This window comes from Theropithecus gelada, chromosome 9 (assembly GCF_003255815.1).
Source record: "Theropithecus gelada isolate Dixy chromosome 9, Tgel_1.0, whole genome shotgun sequence".
In the NCBI taxonomy this organism is placed as follows: domain Eukaryota; kingdom Metazoa; phylum Chordata; class Mammalia; order Primates; family Cercopithecidae; genus Theropithecus; species Theropithecus gelada.
The window spans coordinates 31,919,826-31,942,443 of NC_037677.1; the positions used below are offsets into that span (position 1 = coordinate 31,919,826).

Here is a 22,618-nt window from a genome sequence, read left to right on the forward strand (position 1 = left end):
TTGAAGCTATATATATAGTCAAAACATAAACTCATCATTATTTTCAAATAAATAACACACGCAAATTATTATCAATGGACATCTTATCAAAGGTATTAAAACCTAAGTGGTCCTTCCCTTAGATCCTGTTGTATTCATTTAGAATTGAGGACAATCGTGAAAAACATCAGGTTGACAGAAGAAACAAATACAGATCAACTTTCACATTTTTCACTTTTTAAATGTTCAAATATCATTTCTGTCTTGCATACACAAACACAAAATTAATTTTTAAAAATTGGCTATTAGACTTTCCTTCACAATCACAGAGGTAACAACGATCTTAGTACTTTAAATAACATATATTGTAACCTGGAAGAAGACTGGATTACATAAATGTCAAGAACTTTGTTGAGCACGCTGCTCTATCAAATTCCAATAACAAGAAATTATAAAATCTCATAATCTTGTAGCAGAAGAAGTCAAAATTCCATACCTCAGTCACTGCTATGGAAAAGGTGAGGCAGGGCAGTGTGGTGAGGACCACACACATCATCAGAACAGGTCTCCTAGCAAAGGAGAAAAAATAAGCCAAAGCAATCATGGACAAGATCGACAGTTCCTCTTACATTCTGCTAATTTTGCAGTTCCTGTTCCATTCATCTATAGTTTTTCTAAGAAGCTGCTGCTTCCCTATTTCCATTTCCCAAATGTTTGCGTATGGCAAAGAGGAACCCGCACAGAAACCAGAATGCTTCTTCTAGAACAAAGGGGTGAGAGATTTCCAAATAATTAGCAAACCACAAACTATTAAAAGCATCAAATCACAAGTCAAATGACATTCAACATGTTCATAATTCATTAATTAAAATCCTGCCCAAGAGGTGAGGCTGTAGTGACCAACTGAATAAATGAACAGCATGACTTTCAAGTTATATTATATCCCATGTTTTAAAATTTATTTTTCAAAAGTACATTTAGAGATGATAAACTATTGGATATTTAAAGATCACTTAAAAACATTTAAATTTTTTTACTAGAACCAAAAAAACTATACATACATAAAAATGACATAATTTTTCAAACTTGTTTTTGGACCACTTCTTAAACCTTGCATGATCAACCAATCCAATAGCTATTGAGATATAATACATAGAAAATAGTATATCTTATGACACAGAAAATTTAAATGTGGCCAGGCACAGTGACTCACTCCTGTAATCCCAGCACTTTGGGAGGCCAAGGCGGGTGAATCATGAGGTCAGGAGATCAAGACCAACCTGGCTAACACGGTGAAACCTCATCTCTACTAAAAATACAAAATATAAGCCAGGCGTAGTGGCAGGCGCCTGTAGTCCCAGCTACTTGGGAGGCTGAGGCAGGAGAATGGTGTGAACCTGGGAGTCGGAGCTTGCAGTGAGCCAAGATCGCACCACTGTATTCCAGCCTGGGCAAAAGAGTGAGACTCTGTCTCAAAAAAAAAAAAAAAAATTAAATAAATAAATAAAATAGAAAATTTAAACGTATGTTTAGCATTCTTAATTTATGGGACAACGAAGGATACTTATTCAAAGGTTTTCTACAATGAAATATTTACCTCCTCTTTGATTCGTTAATATATATTATGCTAATTCCATTTATATAATGTTTTCTACGTACAAGCAGTGTTGAATGCTTTCAAATTATTAATTTCTCCACAGTCATAAAAAGAATGAAATCATGTCCTTTGCAGCAACATGGCTGTAGCTGGAGGCCACCATCCTAAATGAATTAACACAGGAACAGAAAACCAAAAACTGTATATTCTCACTTATAAGTGGGAGCTAAACGTTGGGTACTCGTGGACCTAAAGATGGGAATAGACACTGGGGACCATTACAGAGGGGAGAGTGGAAAGGGGGCAAGGGTTGAAAAATTACCTATTGGGTACTATTCTCATTACCTGGGTGGTGGGATCAGTCACACCCCAGACCACAGCATCATGCAACATACCAGTGTAACAAACGTGCACACGTACCCCCTGAATCTAAAATACAAGTTGAAATTATAAAGAATAAAATAATAGAGAACAATTTCTCTTTGGTGCTGTCTTGCCTCCCCCATCCCAGCGCCATCTTAGACGTCCTAGGTGTAAATATAAATTAGAAGATGAGATTACCCCTCTCTCATGGCCAGACCTAGTACAACCTGGCTAAGACTAGTCTGATGGAATTTTCAACTGGTAGCTTTCTCTGTTTGTCTGAGCTGAGATCCAAGTTCCTACAACACTAAGTTTTCTAAGTAAGATTGGACAAGTCACTCATAAAGATCTCTTCTTCTCAACTTGACCTCTAAACGACGACAATGCCCCAGAGACTATTCCCAGGCCTGTTCTTTGTCTATATTATCTTCCTGGATTATCTCATCCTGGCTTCAAATACCACTTATTTGCCCAGGACTGCACAATATATTCTGGCGTTTTTTCTGAACCCTGACTTGTCTACCCAATTGTTAGACACTTCCACTTGGCAAAGACACAAAGACACAACTCAGACTTACCATGTCCGAAACAGAACCCAAGTCCTCCTCCATACTTGTTCCAGTCCATCATCTAATCCTGTCTGATTTACTGCCAACGTCCATTTCAAACTCCTTTTCTGCCAACACTGTGGTTCATCCACTGTCACCTCTCATCTGCCATATTTCCTAACTGGTTTCCTGTTGGTGGTTCTATTCTTGCATAGCAAAAACATTGTCTTCATGTTTTTTTAATGAAATCATGCTTTTAAAATGTAAAACCCATCTTGTCAATGCTCCAACATTGGGGAAAGGAAGGAGGTTATTGATTAATGGGTATAAAGCTTCAGCTTTGCAAGATGAAAAGAGTTTCGTGGGTGGATGGTGGCAATAGTCACACAACATTGTGAATGTACTTAATGCCACTGAACCATACCCTTAAAATGATTAAGATAGTAAATTTTACATTGTATGTTTTTAATCACAATTTTAAAAAATCTTTGATGAACACACAATGTGATTGGAATCAAATTGAATCTTATTACCCTAGTCTACATGCTGTACATGATGTGGTTTCTCTTATTGCTCCTACTCTCATATATAGTATAGGAAACACACACAGGCACACACACACACACACACACACACGAGTTGTATACATAGCCCTTATGACTACCTAGAAATCTGCTGATTCTTTGTTTATTGTTTGTCGTCTTCCTCTTTCCTCATCCCCCGAGGTAAGTTCTGTGGAAGCAGGGACCTTGTCTGACTTGTTTGCTACTTTATTTCCAGCATCTAGAATAATGTTTCTAAATCATTTTTGTGTGATGAAATTTCTGAGAGTCTAGTGAATCCCATGAACCCTTCTCAGGACAACATTTTTAAATGAGTAAAATAAAATATACAGATTTTTAGAAGATAAATCAATTATATTGAAATTATTCAAATTTTTAAAATTACCTAAAGGCTTTCATTAAAAATTGTATACAGTTTATGGTTCTTTCTTAAAGAATTATGTAGTAATCCAGATTCTTTTTAAAGTTTAAACTTGGATGAGAAAGAATTTACATCATTTCTTTCATTAACCTCATAACAATATATGTGTCTATCTATGAACATGTCTTTTTTTATTTTCTTTGGAGCAGGCCAGGCCTGGTGGCTCATGTCTGTAATTCCAGCACTTTGGGAGGCCAAGGTGGGTGGATCACTCGAACCCAGGAGTTCGAGACCAGCCTGGGCAACACAGCAAATCCTCATCTCTATAAAAAAAACTATAAAAATTAGCCAAGTGTGGTGGTGTGTACCTGTAGTCACAGCTACTTTGGAGGCTGAGGCAGGAGAATCTCTTGAACCCTGGGAGTCAGAGGTTGCAGTGAGCCAAGATCACACCACTGCACTCCAGCCTGGACGACAGAGCCAGACTCCATCTCAAAAAAAAAAAAAAAGAAAGAAAAGAAATGGGAGTACTTAAGAACTAGTAAAAATTGTAATCACTCATAATTTCAAGATAGTGAAGATCATAAACCATATACTGAAGTCTCTCCTACAACTGTTGTATCATATGAAAAGGTCTGTGTAATATGGTCTGAAAAGCTCTATGTAATAAAGTTACAAGTCCTACTAATACTACTGTGGTTTGTTACCAACACCCACATCAGAAAAGATTGGTAGCTTTCAATTAGAGGTTAATGAAAGAAATAATGTAAATTGTTTCTCATCCAAGTTCAAGAACTTCATGATGCTAGAGAATGTCCAACACATAGTAGGAATTCAATAAATACTAAATGAATGGACTCATTAGTAATTAAATAACAACCCAAGTGTATGTTTTATTTAACCAGAAGTTACATTAACCTGTGTTTGAAAATCTTGACTAGGATATGTTTATATATACATATATATATATATATATATATATATTTTTTTTTTTTTTTTTTTTTGAGATGGAGTCTTGCTCTGCCACCTAAGCCGGAGTGCAATGGCTGATCTCGGCTTGCTGCAACCTCTGCCTCTCAGGTTCAAGCGATTCCTCTGCCTCAGCCTCCTGAGTAGCTGGGATTACAGGTGCATGTCACCACACCCAGCTAATTTTTGTATTTTTAGTAGAGGCGGGGTTTCACCATGTTGGTCAGGCTGGCTTCAAACTCCTGACCTCGTGATCCACCCGCCTCAGCCTCCCAAAGTGCTGGGATTACAGGCATGAGCCACCATGCCCAGCTGGATATGCTTGTAATTTATTGAGTATTATGGATCAAATGGTGTCTCCTCAAAAAGATATGTTGAAATCCCAAACCCCAGCACTTCAGAATGTGATCTTATTTGGAAATAAGATCTTTATGAAGATAATCAAGTTAAAATATGATCATTAAGGTGGGTCCTAATCCAATATGATTGGTGTTCTTATAAAAATGGGGAAATTTGGTGACAGAGTTGCACAGAGGGAAGACTATGTGAAGAAACCCATGATGCATACCATGTGATGATGAAGGCAGAAATCAGAGTGATGCATTTACAAGCCAAGGAGCATCAAAGATTGCCAAAAACACACCAGAAGCAAGGAGAAAGACATGGAACAAATTCTTTCTCATATCCCTCAGAAGGAAGCAATCCTACCAATATCTTGATCTCAGTGTTTTCACCTCTGGAATTTTGAGGCAATACATTTCTGTTGTTCAAGCCATCCAGTTGGTGGTACTTTGTTACGGCATTTCTAGGAAACTTACACCAATTTTGCAACTGGAATGTGGAATGCTGCTGTAACAAACACCTAAAGATGTAGAAGTGGCTTTGGAATTGAGTAATGAATAGAGACTGGGAGAGTTGTGAGATGCATGATAGAAAAAGCCTAGATTGCCTTGAAGAGACTGTTGGTAGAAACACAGGTGTTAAAGGACATTCTAGTGAGGGCTCAGAAAGAAAAAAGGAGGGATATAGAGAAAACTTTTAGCATCTTAGAGAGTAGACATATTGTCATGAACAGAGTATGGTTAGAAATATGAATGCTAAGGTACTTCTGGTGAGGTTTAACCTGGAAATGAGGAACATATTATAGGAAACTGGAGGAAAGGTGATCCTTTCTATGAAATGGCAGAAAATTTGGCTATACCGTGCTCTGTTAGATAGAAAGTAGAACTTGCAAGTAATGAACTGAGATATTTAGCTGAGGATGTTTCTAAGCAAAGTGTTGAAGGCACAGCCTGTTTCCTCCCTGCCATTTACAATAAAATGTGAGTGAAGGAAGAGAGATAAATTGAAAAAGGAATTTTTAAGCAAAAAGGAATTAGAACTTGAAGATTTGGCAAATTCTCAGGCTATCCATATTGCAAATGATAAGAAAGCATGTTTGGAAGAGAACACCAAGGTTGTGGTTTGTGAATCCAGTCAACCATCTCAGCAGAAATACTGCTGGCCTGGACTGAAGGTGGCAGAGATAAGATGAAACGAAGAAATGCTGTTAGACTTCTAGGACTGTAGGGAGCAAATGGGTTAACCGATAGAGCTATTTGGCTGCAAATGTGTTATCTTTCAGAAGAGAAAAAAATGACTTTGACAGTGGTTCCAAAGCCAGGGAGACTGGTGCTACAACCACAAACCCAGAGGTGATCAACTGAAATCCACAGGGCAGAGCCATGACCATCCAAGGCTGAGGGGTTGGGGCCGCTATCCTCACAGGCCTGGATGATGGGCTCAGAGGAATCAGCATCAAGACACAGAGGATTATTTTTAAATTTTAAAAACTAACGGGATTTTCCTTCCTAGCTTTTGAACCCCCTTTGCATGGGACCCATGACTCCTCTTTCCTTTCCAAATTCTCCCTTTCGGAATGGTAATGTCTATCCTGCCTCACCATTGCATGTGGGAAGCAAGTAACTTTTTGTCCAGCTTCACAGGTTTGCGGATGGAAAGAAACTCTGACCCAGGAGGAATCATATCCCACGTCTTGCCTATAACTTTTTTGGATGATTTAGAGGGAAAGTTTTGGGATTTTGAGTTGATGGTGTGTAGTCGAGATTTGGGACTTAGAGTTGATGCTGGGATGATTAGGACTTTTGGAGGTGTTGAGATGAATTAGTCTATTTTGCACACCAAAAGAACATGAATTTTGGGAGGGTCAGAGAGTGAAATCCTACGGATTGAATTATATACCCCAAAACAGACATATTTAAGTCCCAACCCCCAGTACCTCCGAATGTGACCTTATTTGTAAATTTATAGAGGTCATCAAGTGAAAATGGGGTTTAAGGGGAGACTCGTATCCAATATGACTGGTGTCTTTTTAAAAAGGGAAAATCTGGGGCCAGGCGTAGTGGCTCATGCCTGTAATTCCAGGATTTTGGGAGGCCAAGGTGGGAAGATCACAGGTTCAAGAGATTGAGACCATCCTTGCCAACATGGTGAAATCCCTTTTCTACTAAAAATACAAACATTAGCTGAGCATGGAGGCGCGCCCCTGTAGTCCCAGCTACTCGGGAGGCTGAGTCAGGAGAATTGCTTGAATCTGGGAGGCGGAAGTTGAGGTGAGCCAAGATCATGCTACCACACTCCAGCCTGGGAGACAGAGCGAGACCCCATCTCAAAAAAAAAGGGGGGGGATGGAAAATCTGAAAACAGACATGCAGGTGGGGAAGACTAAGTGAGGACACACAGGAATATGCCATGTGAAGACGAAGGCACAGATCAGAGTGATGCATCTACAGGTCAAGGAACACCAAAGATTGCCAGCAACTGCCAGCAGCCAGGAGAGGGGCATGAACAGAGCCTTCCTTACATCTCTCACAAGGAACAAACCTGCCATCACCTTGATCTTAGACTTCTCACCTCCAGAACTTCTAGGTATTTCAGAATTTGAAACAAATTTCTCTTGTTTAAGCCACCAAGTTTGTGATACTTTGTTACAGCAGTCCTAGGAAGCTACTACAAGTAATAGAATTTAGGTTAGAAATATCACAGACACTTCTTTGAAAGACTATTCATGCTGCAAAGAATGCAAGTTTGCGACCATGGTACGATTGGCTAAAGAAAAGGACACGTGGGCATGGTGTAATTTCCACATGAAAGACCAAGTTAGGGTACTGCCCATAGACCTCTGTGTGCATCATAATAAACTGGCAATGAGAAGGACCCTCCTAGGAATGGGACCCATTAAGGATGAACTAAGTAAGCTCAGCCACGTTGGGTTAAAAATTCTTGTTTGTGCAGCAAGCATCCTGGCCCTGAGATTTCTCATAGACGAAGCATGGTGGGTGGAAAGGATCAGATGAGAACTTGGGAAATGACTCTCTGCTCAGAAACATAAATCCTTTTACCAAACTCATGAAGTTAAAGTTTCCGTGCCCATCTTTCAAGGCTCTCCAAAATCTAGTATTAACGTTCCAACATATAATAACTCTCGGCTCTTTACGACAACTCAGTGAGCTCATATTATACCACAGGCTAAGCGCTACAGGAAAGAATTTTACCTATGACAACCTCACAACAACCCTCTGAGTGAGGTATCAACCCTATGGCAATTAAACTGATGTTGAAGGCTGAATTAATTTTGCCCAAGATCCCATGGCTGGGAAGTGAAAGATGACTTCTAATCCAGGTCTTGTGAGCTCCAAAACTCACGGCCCGAACCACTCTGCAATGCTGCCAACCCATTTCTCACCACTCGCTCCTTTCTAAGCAAGTAGGTCTTTTCCAACCCCTTAAATAATTCACTATGTCCACTCATTCCTCATATTCATCCTCCTCCTCTGGATGCCCTCCCACATCCAACTTTCCAAGCTCAGTGCAAATCAAGTTTTCCTTACGAGACTTTCTCTGATTACTCCAAAGCATAGTGCTTTTCTAATAAACCTGAGTCCATAAACCACATGTACTGAAAGGCTGCTGAGTTCAAGGCACTGTGGTGGGCTGATGGGGCAGGGTGGAAAGGGACAGGTAGGAAGGATGAATCAAAAAGGGCATCTCCCTTACTGTCAGTATTGAGGGGGTTTTTTTGTTTTTGTTTTGTTTTTTCTTTTTTTAAATAGAAAGACAGGGTCTTGCTATGTTGCTGAAGCTGGTTTCAAACTCCTGGCCTCAAGTGATCCACCTCAGCCTCCCAAGTAACGGAGACTACAGTCATGCATCACCATGCCCAGGTAATTTTTTTTTAATTTCCTGTAGAGACAGGGTCTCACTGTGTTGCCCAGGCTGGTCTCAAACTCCTGGTCTCAAGCAATCTTCTTGCCTCAGCCTTCCAAGGCTGTGCCCAGTCACTACTAAGTTTTGATGATGCTCTTCTCTGGGATAATAAAGGACTAGTTGTGGGCCACATAAAATTTGGTGATTTGTTGTACAGTGGTTTATATCACTTTCTAATTTTTTCATGTACAACTATCTAGACTCCACAGTGGACTACAGAGTCCCTGAGGATGGAGGCAGTACCTGAGAACAAAGGCATGTACCTGTAGTAGCCTGGAAATAATGTTGGCTAACATGAAGAATTCAGGTAGGGAGGCTGGGCATGGTGGCTCATGTCTATAATCCAAGCACTTTGGGAGGCTGAGGCATGTGGATTGCCTGAGTCCGGGAGTTCGAGACCAGCTGGGCAACCTAGCAAATCCTGTCTCTACAAGAAATTTAAAAATTAGTCAGGTGTGGTGGTGCACACCTGTAGTCCCAGCTACTCAGGTGGCTGAGGTAGGAGGATCACTTGAGCCTGGGAGGTTGAGGCTAGAGTGAGCTATGATCATGCCACTGCACTCCAATCTGGGTGACAGAGCAAGACCCTGTCTCAACAAAAACCTAAATATATATATTTATAAATATATATATAATGAAACCTAAATATATAGGTATACATTTACCTATCTGAATTTCTTTTATATATATACACACACATATATATTTAAATATACCTATATATTTAGGTTTCATTACATATATTTATAAATACATATATTTAGATTTTGTCTTTTATATATATAAATATATATATGTTTTGTCATATATGTGTGTATATATAAAAAAGAAATTCAGATAGGTAAATGTAGACCCATTAAACAAACCCATAGAGCAGACTCATGGATCACTATTAACCTGGAGGATTTCTAGTAAAACTAGGTTTAGTCAATCATACACTCTGTTATGAAATAGGTGACATCATTGCAATGGAAGCCAGTAGCATTATATCAATAGGTGAAGTCAGTAGCTGCATCAAGAGGACATCAGGGTGTCACTAAGATAATATCCAGGCATTAAAAATCCAGCCAGCATCCCAAGGAGACTTTCAAAAGAGTCAAAGGTCGAGAAATCATGGGATAGGAATGGCTGATGGAACTCTGCCCATTGGAGAAGAGAAAACTTAGCAGACTGAGATGTGGCGTGGTTGAGATAGCAGAATGATGCCACTGCCTTCAAATGTTGCAAAAATTTAACACAGATACAGTAAGCTCAGAGAAGTCACCCCTGGAGACACAATTTGGGGAGCTATCATCATGCAACGGGCAGTTTACATTATGCAAGCTGATGGGAGTGCTCAAAAAGCAATAGAAATGGGGAATAGGCAGTGACGGGCACAGCTCCTGGCCATGGAGAAAGAAAGGGCAGAGGAGGCGAAGTCTACAAAGTGGATGGGAAAGAGAGCTACATAGTGATAGGTTTCGTTTCAACATAAGGGAATAAGGAAGGCTGTACTACACAGAGCCACAGAAAATAGTGAGTTCTCTGTAGAATCAGAGGTATTTGCATTGTGAGAAATCATTTTGTAGATGAACACTAAGAGTTCGCCCAGCTCCAGGATGCTGTGGAATAACGTCAATATTTGATTTACAAGCAAGGGGAAGGAGATTTTTAAGGACTGGGGCTGAGATACAGAAAACTTCTTTTTCTTTTTTTTTTTTTTTTTTTTTTTGGGGACACAGTCTTACTCTGTTGCCCGGACTGGAGTACAGTGGCATGATCTCGGCTCACTGCAAACTCTGCCTCCCGGGTTCAAGCGATTCTCCTGCCTCAACCTCCTGAGTAGCTGGAACTACAGGCGCACGCCACCACACCCAGCTAACTTTTGTATTTTTTAGTAGAGATGGGGTTCCACCATGTTGGCCAGGCTGGTCTTGAACTCCAGACCTCAACTGGTCCACCTGCCTTGGCCTCCCAAAGTGCTAGGATTACAGGTGTGAACCAGCATGCCTGGCCCAGAAAACTTTTTTGAAGAAGAGAATTACCCTATTGACAAGGATTGGGAGGGAACGCGTGGGGAGAAAAGAAACAAAAGGTAAGAAGACCAGTGGGTGAAGGTTGCCAGAGTCCAAGCGTTAGTTAATGAAATGGTCTTCATTTTTCCCTTGAATAGAAATGATCAGGACAAATCAGGTCTGACACTGGATTTGAATATATGAAAATTTGGGGGACCACATCAGAAACTGAAGTTTTGATGGTCTGGAAATAAGGGCCTAATTGGGATGAGAGAAACAGTCATGGAGAACAAGGAGCTGACACAAGACAGAGGAAGAGGAATAATTACCACAATGTGGTGACTTCCTGCATAGGATGAGGAGAGAAAAGAAAAAGTAAACATAGTCCTGCTGGTTTACTGTGTGATATGGCGTCACTGGGTCTCCACCCAAATCTCATCTTGAACTGTAGCTCCCAGAATTCCCATATGTCATGGGAGGGACCTGGTGGGAGGTAATTGAATCATGGGGCGGGTCTTTCCTGTGCTGTTCTTGTGATAGTGAATAAGTCTCATGGATCTGACAGTTTTATAAAGGGGAGTTCCCGGGCGCGTGCACTCTTGCCTGCTGCCATGTAAGACATGACTTTGCTCCTTATTTGCCTTCAGCCATTATTGTGGGGCCTCCCCAGCGATGTGGAACTGTGAGTCCATCAAACCTCTTTCCTTTATAAACTACCCAGCCTCAGGTATGTCTTTACTACCAGCATGAGAACAGACTAATACACTGGATTTAGTAGGGCAAGGAAGATAAAGCCTGCAGTCAACTATGACAAAATTATTTATCTTTTTCATGTATAATGCCCCAGACCAAACTGTAAAGGAAATATGGATAGCTTAAACTATGTGAAAAATAAAAATTCTCCACATCAAAAACACCAAAGTAAAATTAAAAGACTAATGATAACTCTGAAATGTATGCTACATCAAATTCAACATCCTTATTGCGTGATGATCTTGTGCAATTAAAACAAACGAACATCCTTAATGTTTATAGAATTCATAAATCAGTAGCAAAAAAAAGGACATACCAACAGAAAAAGAGATCAAGGACAAAAATACATGATTTTTAGAAAATACAAATAGCCAATAAATCTATGAGAAAATGTTAAACACAATAGATAATAGATTCACTAACGGAAACTGGAATGTTCTGAGAAGTAAACTGGTAAGCAGCAGTGTTTAGTTAATGGGGTCTTACCAATTAATTATCTCTCAGAGGTGCTGAAAAGTGAGCTGCATTTCCTTCAGGTTAGCCCGGGTGTCCAGGAGTGCACAGATGTCACTAGTGCTGTGTGTTTCAGTTGTGGGGGCCAACGCGGAGCAATAAGGTGCTCAAGGCTCCCTTGGGGGAGTCTTGGCTCAACTGCTCATTGGCTCTGTGATCTTCTAACTCCTGTGCCTCAGTTTCCTCATTTGTAAAGCGGAGACTATCATTGTTCTTGCATATCAAGATTAGAAAATCAACTAAAATAATACAATGTGTCTAAAATTATGCTTGATACATAGCAGTTGCTCAATAACTATTTGTTCTTACTTTACTGCAACTACAACAGCTACTACTACGATGATCACCACCACCACTACCTAAAGCAGATCAATAGCAAAATCTCATGGAATATATCAAAAACTTAAGCCAGGTAAAATGTTGCTCAAAATGGTCAGGTCTTTCAAACTTGCCCCTGCCCAGGATTCCTGACGTGTTCATAGTCTGAATTAATCGTACTCAAAAGGACTCAAATGAATGCCCGAAATATAGCTCTAGGTCCCAAGACAGTTTGGGAATCTCCACAAATATTCTAGGATTATCCTGCTGCCAATGTACTTTCTCAATGAAGATCTGCTCCCGTTTCAGGCTAGCCTTATATGTAGCTCAGTGTTATCACACATTTTCTGATATTCCAGGAAAAGAACCCTCTTATTTCCTGGAATACACAGTTTGGTGTGTCTATAAATAGCTTTCTTCATTCCCCCAAGCATCTCCCTTGTTGATTATGAATTTTGGCCGGCATCCCTAGAATGGAGCCATAATTCCAGAAAAATCAGGAAGTGTTAACGAGAGAAGGGAAAGTACTGGATTAAAGTTCAGCCTCCAGTACATTTGAAGCTCTCTGAAATTGTTTCCTCCCTCACAAAATGGGAATTATGTCTGCTTGGTCAACTTTACAACACTGACATGTAGGCCTAGCGAGAAAATGAAATGAAAAATGTAACACAATAAAACATAAATATGACATAAAATAAAACATAACAACTCTGTGAATGTAAAACATGTCTGAGATACCAATGATCTCACCCTATGGGTGTTCATTCTTCTCAAAGAATAAAAGAAACCTGCAAAATTCTCCAAAATTGAGGAATATTACTGACAGCATATATTTTCCTTCAGTTTTATTGTCACTTCTACTACTTTTCAGAGTCATTCTGGAGATTTAACATGATCGCATTTTTAATGAAAACAGTAAATTCAGTCTGAGGTCATAACACTTATATTCACTGAATGATTACCACAGACCAGTTGCTACGCTAGGAACTTTACATGCATGATCTTACGAAGTTTCTTGAAACAGCACTCCAAAAAAGAAACCTCAGTTGTCTCTGTTTTGCCTATGAAAAAATTAAGGCTCAAAGAATTCAAATAACTCACATAAGGTTTCACGGTCAATGTCAAAGCTAGGATTTGAATCCAGGCCAGTTTTCTTTTACATATATTCCTGGGCACACTCTTTGCTGACTGATGACTCACTCCCTCCTGAAGACCAGCCTTACAGGGCTCATGACACCAGCCTGGCCCTTCAGGGAAGCTCTCAGATAAGCCTCATCAACATCATATCATGAATGTTCAGGGTCTATGAAATTGCACATAAACAACTATTTGACTATTCCTCAAAAATACTTCATATGCTCAATCCTTACTTTCTCTAGCAGCAATTATTTTTGCATTATCTTCATGTAGCAATCAAGATATGACGCTCCATATATTACCCCATGTATTATAAGAGCCAAATACACCTCTGGGTGAAATGTATGTTAATGACATTAAAAGCACTGCATTTTCTGGCTGGACGTGGCGGCTCACACCTGTAATCCCAGCACTCTGGGAGACCAAAGTGGGAGGATCACTTGAGGTCAGGAGTTGGAGACCAGCCTGGCCAACATGGTGAAACTCTGTCTCTACTAAAAATAAAAAAATTAGCCAGGCATGGTGGCACACGCCTACAATCCCAGTTACTCGGGAGGCTGAGATGAGACCACAGCTTGAACCCTGGAGGTGGTGGTTGCAGTGAGCTGAGATCATGACACCGCACTCCAGCCTGGGCAACAGAGTGAGACTCCATCTCAAAAAACACAAAAAACAAACAAACAACAAAACACATTGCATTTCTCTTGAAACACACTTGGCATTCAAAGTCAGAAAAAATAAAGGAAAAGAAAGTTGCATGAGATAGAGAAAATTGCACAGAATTAGACAGACCCAGGCTCACAAATCCTAGCTTCCCCATTATGTAGCTTTTTTTTTTTTTTTTTTTTTTTTTTTTTTTGAGACAGGGTTTTCCTCTGTCACCCAGGCTAGAGTGCAGTGGCATGATCTCAACATACTGCAGCCTTAATCTCCCGGGCTCAAGTGATCCTCCCCTTTAGCTCCCAGAGCAGCTGAGACTACAGGCACGCACCACCATGCCTGGTTAACTTTTTAATTTCTTCGTAGAGATAGGGTCTCACTACATTGCCTAGGCTGGTCTTGAACTCCTGCGCTCAAGCGATCCTCACACCTCAGCCTCTCAAAGTCTTGGAATTATAGGCATGAGCTACCACGCCTGGCTCCACCTGCTAGCTTTAGCAGTTGACAAAGTTAATCACTTCAAGTTCCAGTGTCTTTGTCTGTAAAATGAGAACACTAGCATCTACACTTCACTGAGTTGTTGTAAAGTTTAAACTCAATAGTACAGAAAGTGTAAAGTTCCTGGAACAGTGCTCAGTAACTACTGCTTCTCTTCTATGCCAGTAAAAGATAACTATATGATAATGCTCACCAATGTGGCCAGAAGGAAACAGTTTCAGTTTCACTGAAATTACAGATAATCTGCCCACTGTCTAAACACTATTTAAAACACGTGTAGCCAGCCACACCCGCAAACAGAAACTAAAGACCGGAAGTGTATTTCCCAAAAGAAATCACTGAGAGATATACTTACGACAAAACACTTTAGCACAGGGGAGGTACCTGAGCCAGATGTACAAAATGAAATCTGAGCAGTAAACCAGAGGTGACTAATATACCACGTGCACTGAGGGGCAAAAACGAAAGCCTACTCTGTTCCTTAATCTCAATTGCCCCAGGAGAATGGGACCTTGTCCTTCACAGAGGCAGTCTGGGACAGTGGCTAGAAGTATCCATTACGGAGTCAGATAGACCTAGGTCCAAAGTCTGCCTCTTCCACTTTCTCTAGTTCACTGACTTCGGGAGAGTTGCCGAACCTCTCCGATCGGCAATTTTCTCTTGGGAATAATAACAATAAACTCATAAACGTTCTACTTCAGGCTGGGCACAGTGGCTCATGCCTGTAATCCCAGCACTTTGGGAGGCTGAGGCAGGCAGATCACTTGAGGTCAGGAGTTCAAGACCAGCCAGGCCAACATGGGGAAAACCTGTCTGTAAAAAACAAAAACAAACAAACAAACAAACAAAAAAATTACTCGGGTGTGGTCGTGCACACCTGTAATCACCGCTATTCAGGAGCCCGAGGCAAGAAAGTCATGTGAACCTGGGAGGCAGAGGTTACAGTGAGCCGAGATCACTCCTCTGCACTCCAGCCTGAGCAACAGAGCTAGACTCCATCTCAAAAAAAAAAAAAAAAAAAGTCTACTTTATAAGGTGAAGCAGATACTTCTCTCTCTTTTTGTTTTTCAGAGTTGGGGGTCTCAGTCTGTCACCCAGGCTGAAGTGCAGTGAGTGGCACAACCATAGATCACTGTAGGCTCAAACTCCTGGGCTCAAGCCATCCTCTTGAATAGCTGGGACTACAGGCGTGCACCACCACGTCCTGCTGATTTTGTAATGTTTTGTAGAGACGAGGTTTCACTATGTTGCCCAGGCTGGTCTCTAACTCTGGGCTTCAATCAATCCTCCCACCTTGGCCTCCCAAAGTGTTGGGATTACAGGTGCAAGCCACTGCGCCTGGCCTATGAAGTACATATTTCTGTACCACCTCGTATCAGTACTTACATGGCACATAATCAATGACCTGTAAAGAATCAATTATAGCCTAATAATAACAGTAAGTTATATGTGAAGGTTTGCTGCCTAAATGACATTCAGAATCTAGAGTCCTAGAGATTTCAGTCAATGTGAAAACAAACAACCAAAATACAAAAAAACCCAAGTGCTTCTTCCTGGACCGTGGCGGGCCAGTTTCCCATTGGTTTATTCCTGTCGTCAGTTGAACCTTCCACCATTCCTTTAAAAATTCCAACCCAGCCAGGAGTCTTGGATGGTCAAAGCCATCCCTACAGGGTGTGAGAGGTGGAGGGTCAAGCCCAGCTCCAAGCTACCTCTCTGGTGACCCTGGGGCTCTGGTCAAGGTTTGGAAAGCCCCTAAACCCTACTGATAAAAGCACTGCCTACAACAAAATGCTTTATTTCCGGAAACTCCTTAAGACCCCTGCTCTCGGGGAAATGAAAGTCTCCTGGCGAAGTTCGCAGAAGTGGCCACATCGAGGATCCGTACCTAAAGACAGCACCATGAACTTCACATGTCAGCTCTCCGTCAGCATCCTCCCAGCCTCAGCAATGGTATTTCTAGCTCTCTTGCAGAGTCTATTATTCTTACATTTCTGCCCTTGCGTATGTGCAAATTCCCAGTGCCTCACTTTTCACATGTGTTCTATGTTGTTCGCTTTCAAAATAAAATATCAGCCAGGAGCAGTGGCTCATGCCTATAATCCCAGTACTTTGGGAGGCTGAGGCAGGCGGATCACCTGAGGTCAGGAGTTCAAAGCCAGCATGGCCAACATGGTGAAAGCCTGTCTGTACTAAAAATAAAAAGAAAAGAAAAGAAAATAAGCCAGGAGTGGTGGCAGGCCCCTGTAATCCCAGCTACTCAGGAGGCTGAGGCAGGAGAATCGCTTGAACCCAGGAGGCGGAGGTTGCAGTGAGCTGAGATTGTGCCGCTGCACTCCAGCCTAGGCAATGAGTGAAACTCTGTCAAATAAATAAATAAATAAATAAAACATCAGTATGAAGGAAAAATTAACTTATCAAAGAAAACAGAGAAGTCCAAGATGAGTAAGAATCAGATCTGAAGATCTAAAAGGAAAAACACATTAATATCAGAGACTATTTGTTCTCAATACCCTTAATGTGGATCAGTACACCCATTAGCTGATCTGCTAGTTAAATCAACATTCAATCCTTATTTATTTAAAATATTTCTGTACTGTTATTGAAGTACTTTCCTCCCCTACAAGGGTAATAGAATTTACCAACATAGTAAATTATTTGTTTTTAAGGTCTAAGTAGGCCAGCTTTGGTGGCTCACGCCTGTAATCTCAGCACTTTGGGAGGCCAGGACGAGCCCAGGAGTTTGGAACCAGTCTGAGCAACATGGCAAAACCTCATCTTTATAAAAAACAAACAAAAAAAATTAGCCAAGTGTGGTGGTGCACACCTGCAGTCCCAGCTACTCAGGAGGTCGAGGTGGGAGGATCACCTGAGCCCCCTGGGGATGTCGAGGCTACAGTGAGTAATGATCAAGCCATTGCAGTCCAACCTGGACAACAGAGCCACATCCTGTCTCAAAATAAATAAATAAGTAAATAAAAAGTCTAAAGGAACCAGTTGTTTTAAAAATCTTAGTTAATGGTCAAAGTATGCCTTAAGCCTGCAAAATGCAATGTAAATAATTAAAAATAGACTTACTTTCAGTTTTATGCAAAATTAAAATTCTACATTACCATCTTCTGATTATGACTTGTGTAAGCGCACTCTGATGAGTTTATGTAGTCTAGTGTACAGGAGAATTAGGTCCAACATTTACTACTGAGAATAGCATGAACTGGCATAAACTCCAGTCTTACTAACCCATCTCATGTGTTATTATCACTCAGTATAAATGACTGTAGAAAAATAATAGAAGATACCATAATATCCATACATTTACAGAAGCAGTAATTGTAGCCTCCCATTAATGTCACATTCTATCCTTATGCTCTGCTCACATCCTTACCCACAGTATGTTAGAAATATCTTTCAGCAATACTTATACACTGTTAGTGGGAGTCTAAATTAGTTTAACCATTGTGGAAGACAGTGTGGTGATTCCTCAAAGACCTAAAGACAGAAATACCATTTGACCCAGCAATTTCAGTACTGTGTATATACCCAAAGAAATATAAATCATTCTATTATACAGACACATGCATCCGTATGTTTGTTGCAGTACTATTCACAATGGCAAAGACATGAAATCGACCTAAATGTTCATCAGTGATAGAAGAATGGATAAAGAAAATGTGGTATATGTACTCCATCGAATATTATGCAACCACGAAAAAGAACAAGATCATGTCCTTTGCAGGGACATGGATGGAGCTAGAGGCCATTATCTTTAGCAAACTAACGCAGGAACAGAAAGCCAAATACCTCATGTTCTCATTTATAAGTGGGAGCTAAATGATGAGAACACATGCACACACAGAGGGGAACAACACACACCAGGGCCTTTCAGAGGGTGAATGGTGGGAGAAGGGACAGGATCGGGAAAAACAACTGATAGGTACTAGGCTTAATACCTGAGTGATGAAATAATCTGTACAACAAACCCCCATGACATAAGTTTACCTGTGTAACAAACCTGCACTTAAAAGTTAAAAGTTAACAGACAAACAAACAAATGTACCTTTGAAAGCATCACGGGGATTCCCTGCTAAAGAATTCTTTTATGGGCTGGGCATGGTGACTCCCTCCTGTAATCCTAGCACTTTGGGAGGCCGAGGTGGGTGGATCATTTGAAGTCAGGAGTTCAAGACCAGCCTGGCCAACACGGAAACCCCGTCTCTACTAAAAGTACAAAAATTAGTTGGGCATGGTAGTGCATGCCTGGGAAAGAATCTGTACAAACAAACTCCTCATGACACAAGTTAACCTATGTAACAAACCTGCGCTTGTACCCCTGAACTTAAAATAAAAGTTAAAACAAACAACAAACAAACAAACGTATCTTTGAAAGCATCACAGGGATTCCCTACTAAAGAATTCTTTTATGGGCCAGGCATGGTGGCTCACTCCTGTAATCCTAGCACTTTGGGAGCCTGAGGCAGGCAGATCACTTGAGGTCAGGAGTTCAAGACCAGCCTGACCAACATGGCGAAAACCCATCTCTATTAAAAATACAAAAATAAGCTGGGCGTGGTGGTGCGCGACTATAATCCCAGCTACTCAGGAGGCTGAGGCAGGAGAATCACTTGAACCAGGGAGGCGGAGGTTGCAGTGAGCCAAGATTGCCCTACTGCACTCCAGCCTAGGTAACAGAGCAAAACTCCATATCCAAAAAAAAAATAATAATTCTTTTACTTACCATCCCTTAATTTTTCTGTAAATATAACATTTCTTGTGCAGGAGAACTTTTACAGGAACCCAGATCAGTAGAGTCACTAACGCAACATAGGCAATAGAACAGGAGACGATCAGCCAGTAAGGTGTGTTATCAGATCTAGCCATTGCTCCCTGGTAGGCGGTGGCAAACTGTTCTGTGATCACCAATGTGGGGATGGAGAAAGCGGCAAACTCTAGGAGCTCAAAAACCACGAATTTAATGAGCCTTCCAGAAGCCATCCCGAGGAAAGGCAAGCTGCCAAGGACCTGGGACTCCCTCTTTGACTGTGGGCAGCATACGGACCCACAGATACTGAACTGGGATCCAGTTCCTTGTCCTCGGATCGCTAACCAGTGACTTTTTATTCTTTTATTGACCCTCACATGGTTCAATGATCTCCTAACTTAACAACCGTGGTCTCTTAAAGGAACAGGGCCATTGTGGAAGTGATCACTCAACATATTTGCACATCCATTATTAGAATCAAATGAACTTTAGAGCATGCCTCGGAGCACGGGTAAAAGCAGGGTTTTAAAAAGGTGTTTATTGCTAATATTAGCACAAAACCATTTGTGTAATAGTCAACTCTTGTTAAGTAAAACTGCTGGAATAATATAATTTTAGAGTTAAAGGAGAATAAATAGAATCCAACTCTCTATTTTCACATAAAAGCAAATTCAGGCAAAGGGAGATACTCAAACCCAAGTCTTCATCTTGGAAAACCACCCCTCCCTTTCAAGTGCTTGCAAAGGGAGTCTGAATTCACTTTATCAACTTTCTAACCAGGATTCTCCCTCATACTTAAGATATTCATTCATTATTGTGCATTAGTTGCCATATAACACAAATTAATGCTATTTTTGTTTTGCTGCCCAGCAAACTGAAATGATGATATTAGAAGCCTGTTATCAGGATTTACACATTAATAGCTATCTGTGACTGGCTTAAACGCATATCAAATATTTAAAGGATGACAATTGTCTCCATGAATATCCTTCCTTCGAAAAACATACTTAAGACCGGGCACGGTGGCTCACACCTGTAATCCCAGCACTTTGGGAGGCCGAAGCGGGCAGATCACCTGAGGTCAGGAGTTCAAGACCAGCCTGGCCAACATGGTGAAATCCTGTCTCTACTAAAAAATACAAAAATTAAGGCCAGACACAGTGGCTCACGCCTGTAATCCCAACACTCTGGGAGGCTGAGGCAGGCAGATCACCTGAGGTCAGGAGTTCGAGATCAGCCTGACCAACATGGTGAAACCCCATCTGTACAAAAAAAAAAAAAAAAAAAAATAGGTGTGGTGGTGCATGCCTGTAATCCCAGCTACTTGGGAGGCTGAGGCAGGAGAATCACTTCAACCTAGGAGGCTGAGGTTGCAATGAGCCGAGATCATGCCACTGCACGCCAGTCTGGGTGACAGAGCAAGACACCTTCTCAAAAAAAAAAAAAAGAAAAGCATATTTGAGCACTTATGATGAGCATTTTAGTATGTGTGAGGGTATGAAGATGAATGAATGACAGAAGTTCCTGCTTTGAAAGTGCTTGAGGTCCAATGGAGGCGATAAACTGAGGAACCACAACAAAAATAACCGAGGTCAGAAGACTGTAAACGAAGTGCTACAGGGACACAGGTGAACTGCACCTTGCCTCACCTTGGGGTTGTGGGAAGAGGATGGGCACATAAGCACGGTCAGGATGGACAGGGGCACTGTGGTGTCAGTGACATTTCAGACACAGCCAAGGAGGCTGCAGTGGTTAGTGAGAATCTGGTGTGGCACAGCAGGAAACAGGAGGAGGCAATGTTAGAAAAATAGTTTGGGGGCCAGGTGGGGTGGCTCATACCTGTAACCCCAGCACTTTAGGAGGCCAAGGTGGGTTGACAGCTCAAGGAGGCCAGAAATTTGAGACCAGCCTGGGCAACATGGTGAAACCTCTTCTCTACAAAAAATGCAAAAAATTAGCCAGGCACAGGGTCGCATGCCTATGGTCTCAGTGACTCTGGAGGCTGAGGTGGGAGGACTGCTTGAGCCTGGGAGTTTGAAGTTGCAGTGAACTGTGATCGTGCCACGGCACTCCAGCCTGAGCAACAGAGCGAGACCCTACCTCGAAACAACAGCAACAAAATAGGTTGCGGTAAGAATGTCGTGTCTCATTAAGGATTTGCTGGGGGCAGGGGGTGTAGCCAGCAGTGAAAAAGCAGTTTTCTGAACACAGCAGTCCTTTGGTCATCTGGAAAGGAGGCTCGATGCTGATGTGGAGGAAGGACAGAGCAGTGCTACCCTGGAGGCAGGAGGCCAGCTGGGAACCAGAGAGGAGCCTGGGCTAGAGGTAAGAGCCCCCCCAGCCAACACAAATGGAGCGGGAGTGATGAAGGGGGGTCACACCAGCAGACATTGAGCCCCGTCCCTTCTGTGGCCCTCCCTGTGCCTGCTGTCACACTGATGCAGACCCATATTTCTCTAGGATTCTCTCTCTCAAGGTCCTCGGTAGAAGGGGCCTTGGGCTGCTGGAGTTTCAGGGTGCATCGGAGGCTCCTGGTGTGGCTCTCAGGATTGATGCTTTCTGCCCTCCCACTGCCAGACAATTAGTCAGCTGATTCTTCAAGCCATCTAGTTATTTTATTTGAACTTGGATTTTGAATCCATTGAAGTTTAGCAGAAATTCTTTCAAGCCAAAGAAGAGACTTGGAAGAACAGTGATAAAATATGAAAGGATGGGGTGGAGGCCCATCTGAGCAGCAGTTCTGTTGTCAACTACTTTTTTTTTTTTTTTTTTTTTTTTGAGGTGGAGTCTCGCTCTGTCACCCAGGCTGGAGTGCAATGGCGTGATCTCAGCTCACTGCAACCTCCACCTCCCAGGTTCAAGCAATTCTCCTGACTCAGCCTCCCAAGTAGCTGGGACTTCAGACGTGCGCCACCACGCCTCGCTAATTTTTGTATTTTTAGTAGAGACGGGGTTTTGCTATGTTGCCTAGACTGGTCTTGAACTCCTGACCTCAGATGATCCATCTGCCTTGGCCTCCCAAAGTGCTGGGATTACAGGTGTGAGCCACTGCACCCAGTTGCCAACTACTTCTAATAACTTACCATTGACATCAATGGTCAGTATCATTCCTGATGAAAATGCCTATTTAAATGATACTGGATATGAATTATATTTTAACCTCCTAACACTCCATCTTGAGTCACTAGCGCTCTGTTGAATCATAACATCTGCTACACATTTTGTGTATGAATAGGAATTATTGAGCATTTGAAGAGAGTTATTGAATAGCTTGACTCTTGAGAAAGAAGTCTCTTACCCGGGTCTATAATTCCATTTTGAATGCTCAATTTTTATTTCC

At 41.5% G+C, this 22,618-nt stretch overlaps 1 protein-coding gene across 1 annotated transcript in view; it reads right to left on the reverse strand.

The window, feature by feature from the left end:
• TMEM236 (transmembrane protein 236) overlaps positions 1-19,511 on the reverse strand; it is a 45,219-nt gene extending 25,708 nt beyond the window's left edge. The window contains exons 1-2 of the mRNA XM_025397591.1: positions 19,255-19,511; positions 476-548 (exon numbers count right to left, since the gene is read on the reverse strand). Coding sequence (XP_025253376.1) covers positions 476-548; positions 19,255-19,511 — 330 coding nt within the window. The remainder of the gene's footprint in view (positions 1-475; positions 549-19,254) is intronic.
• Positions 19,512-22,618: the final 3,107 nt, after the last annotated feature.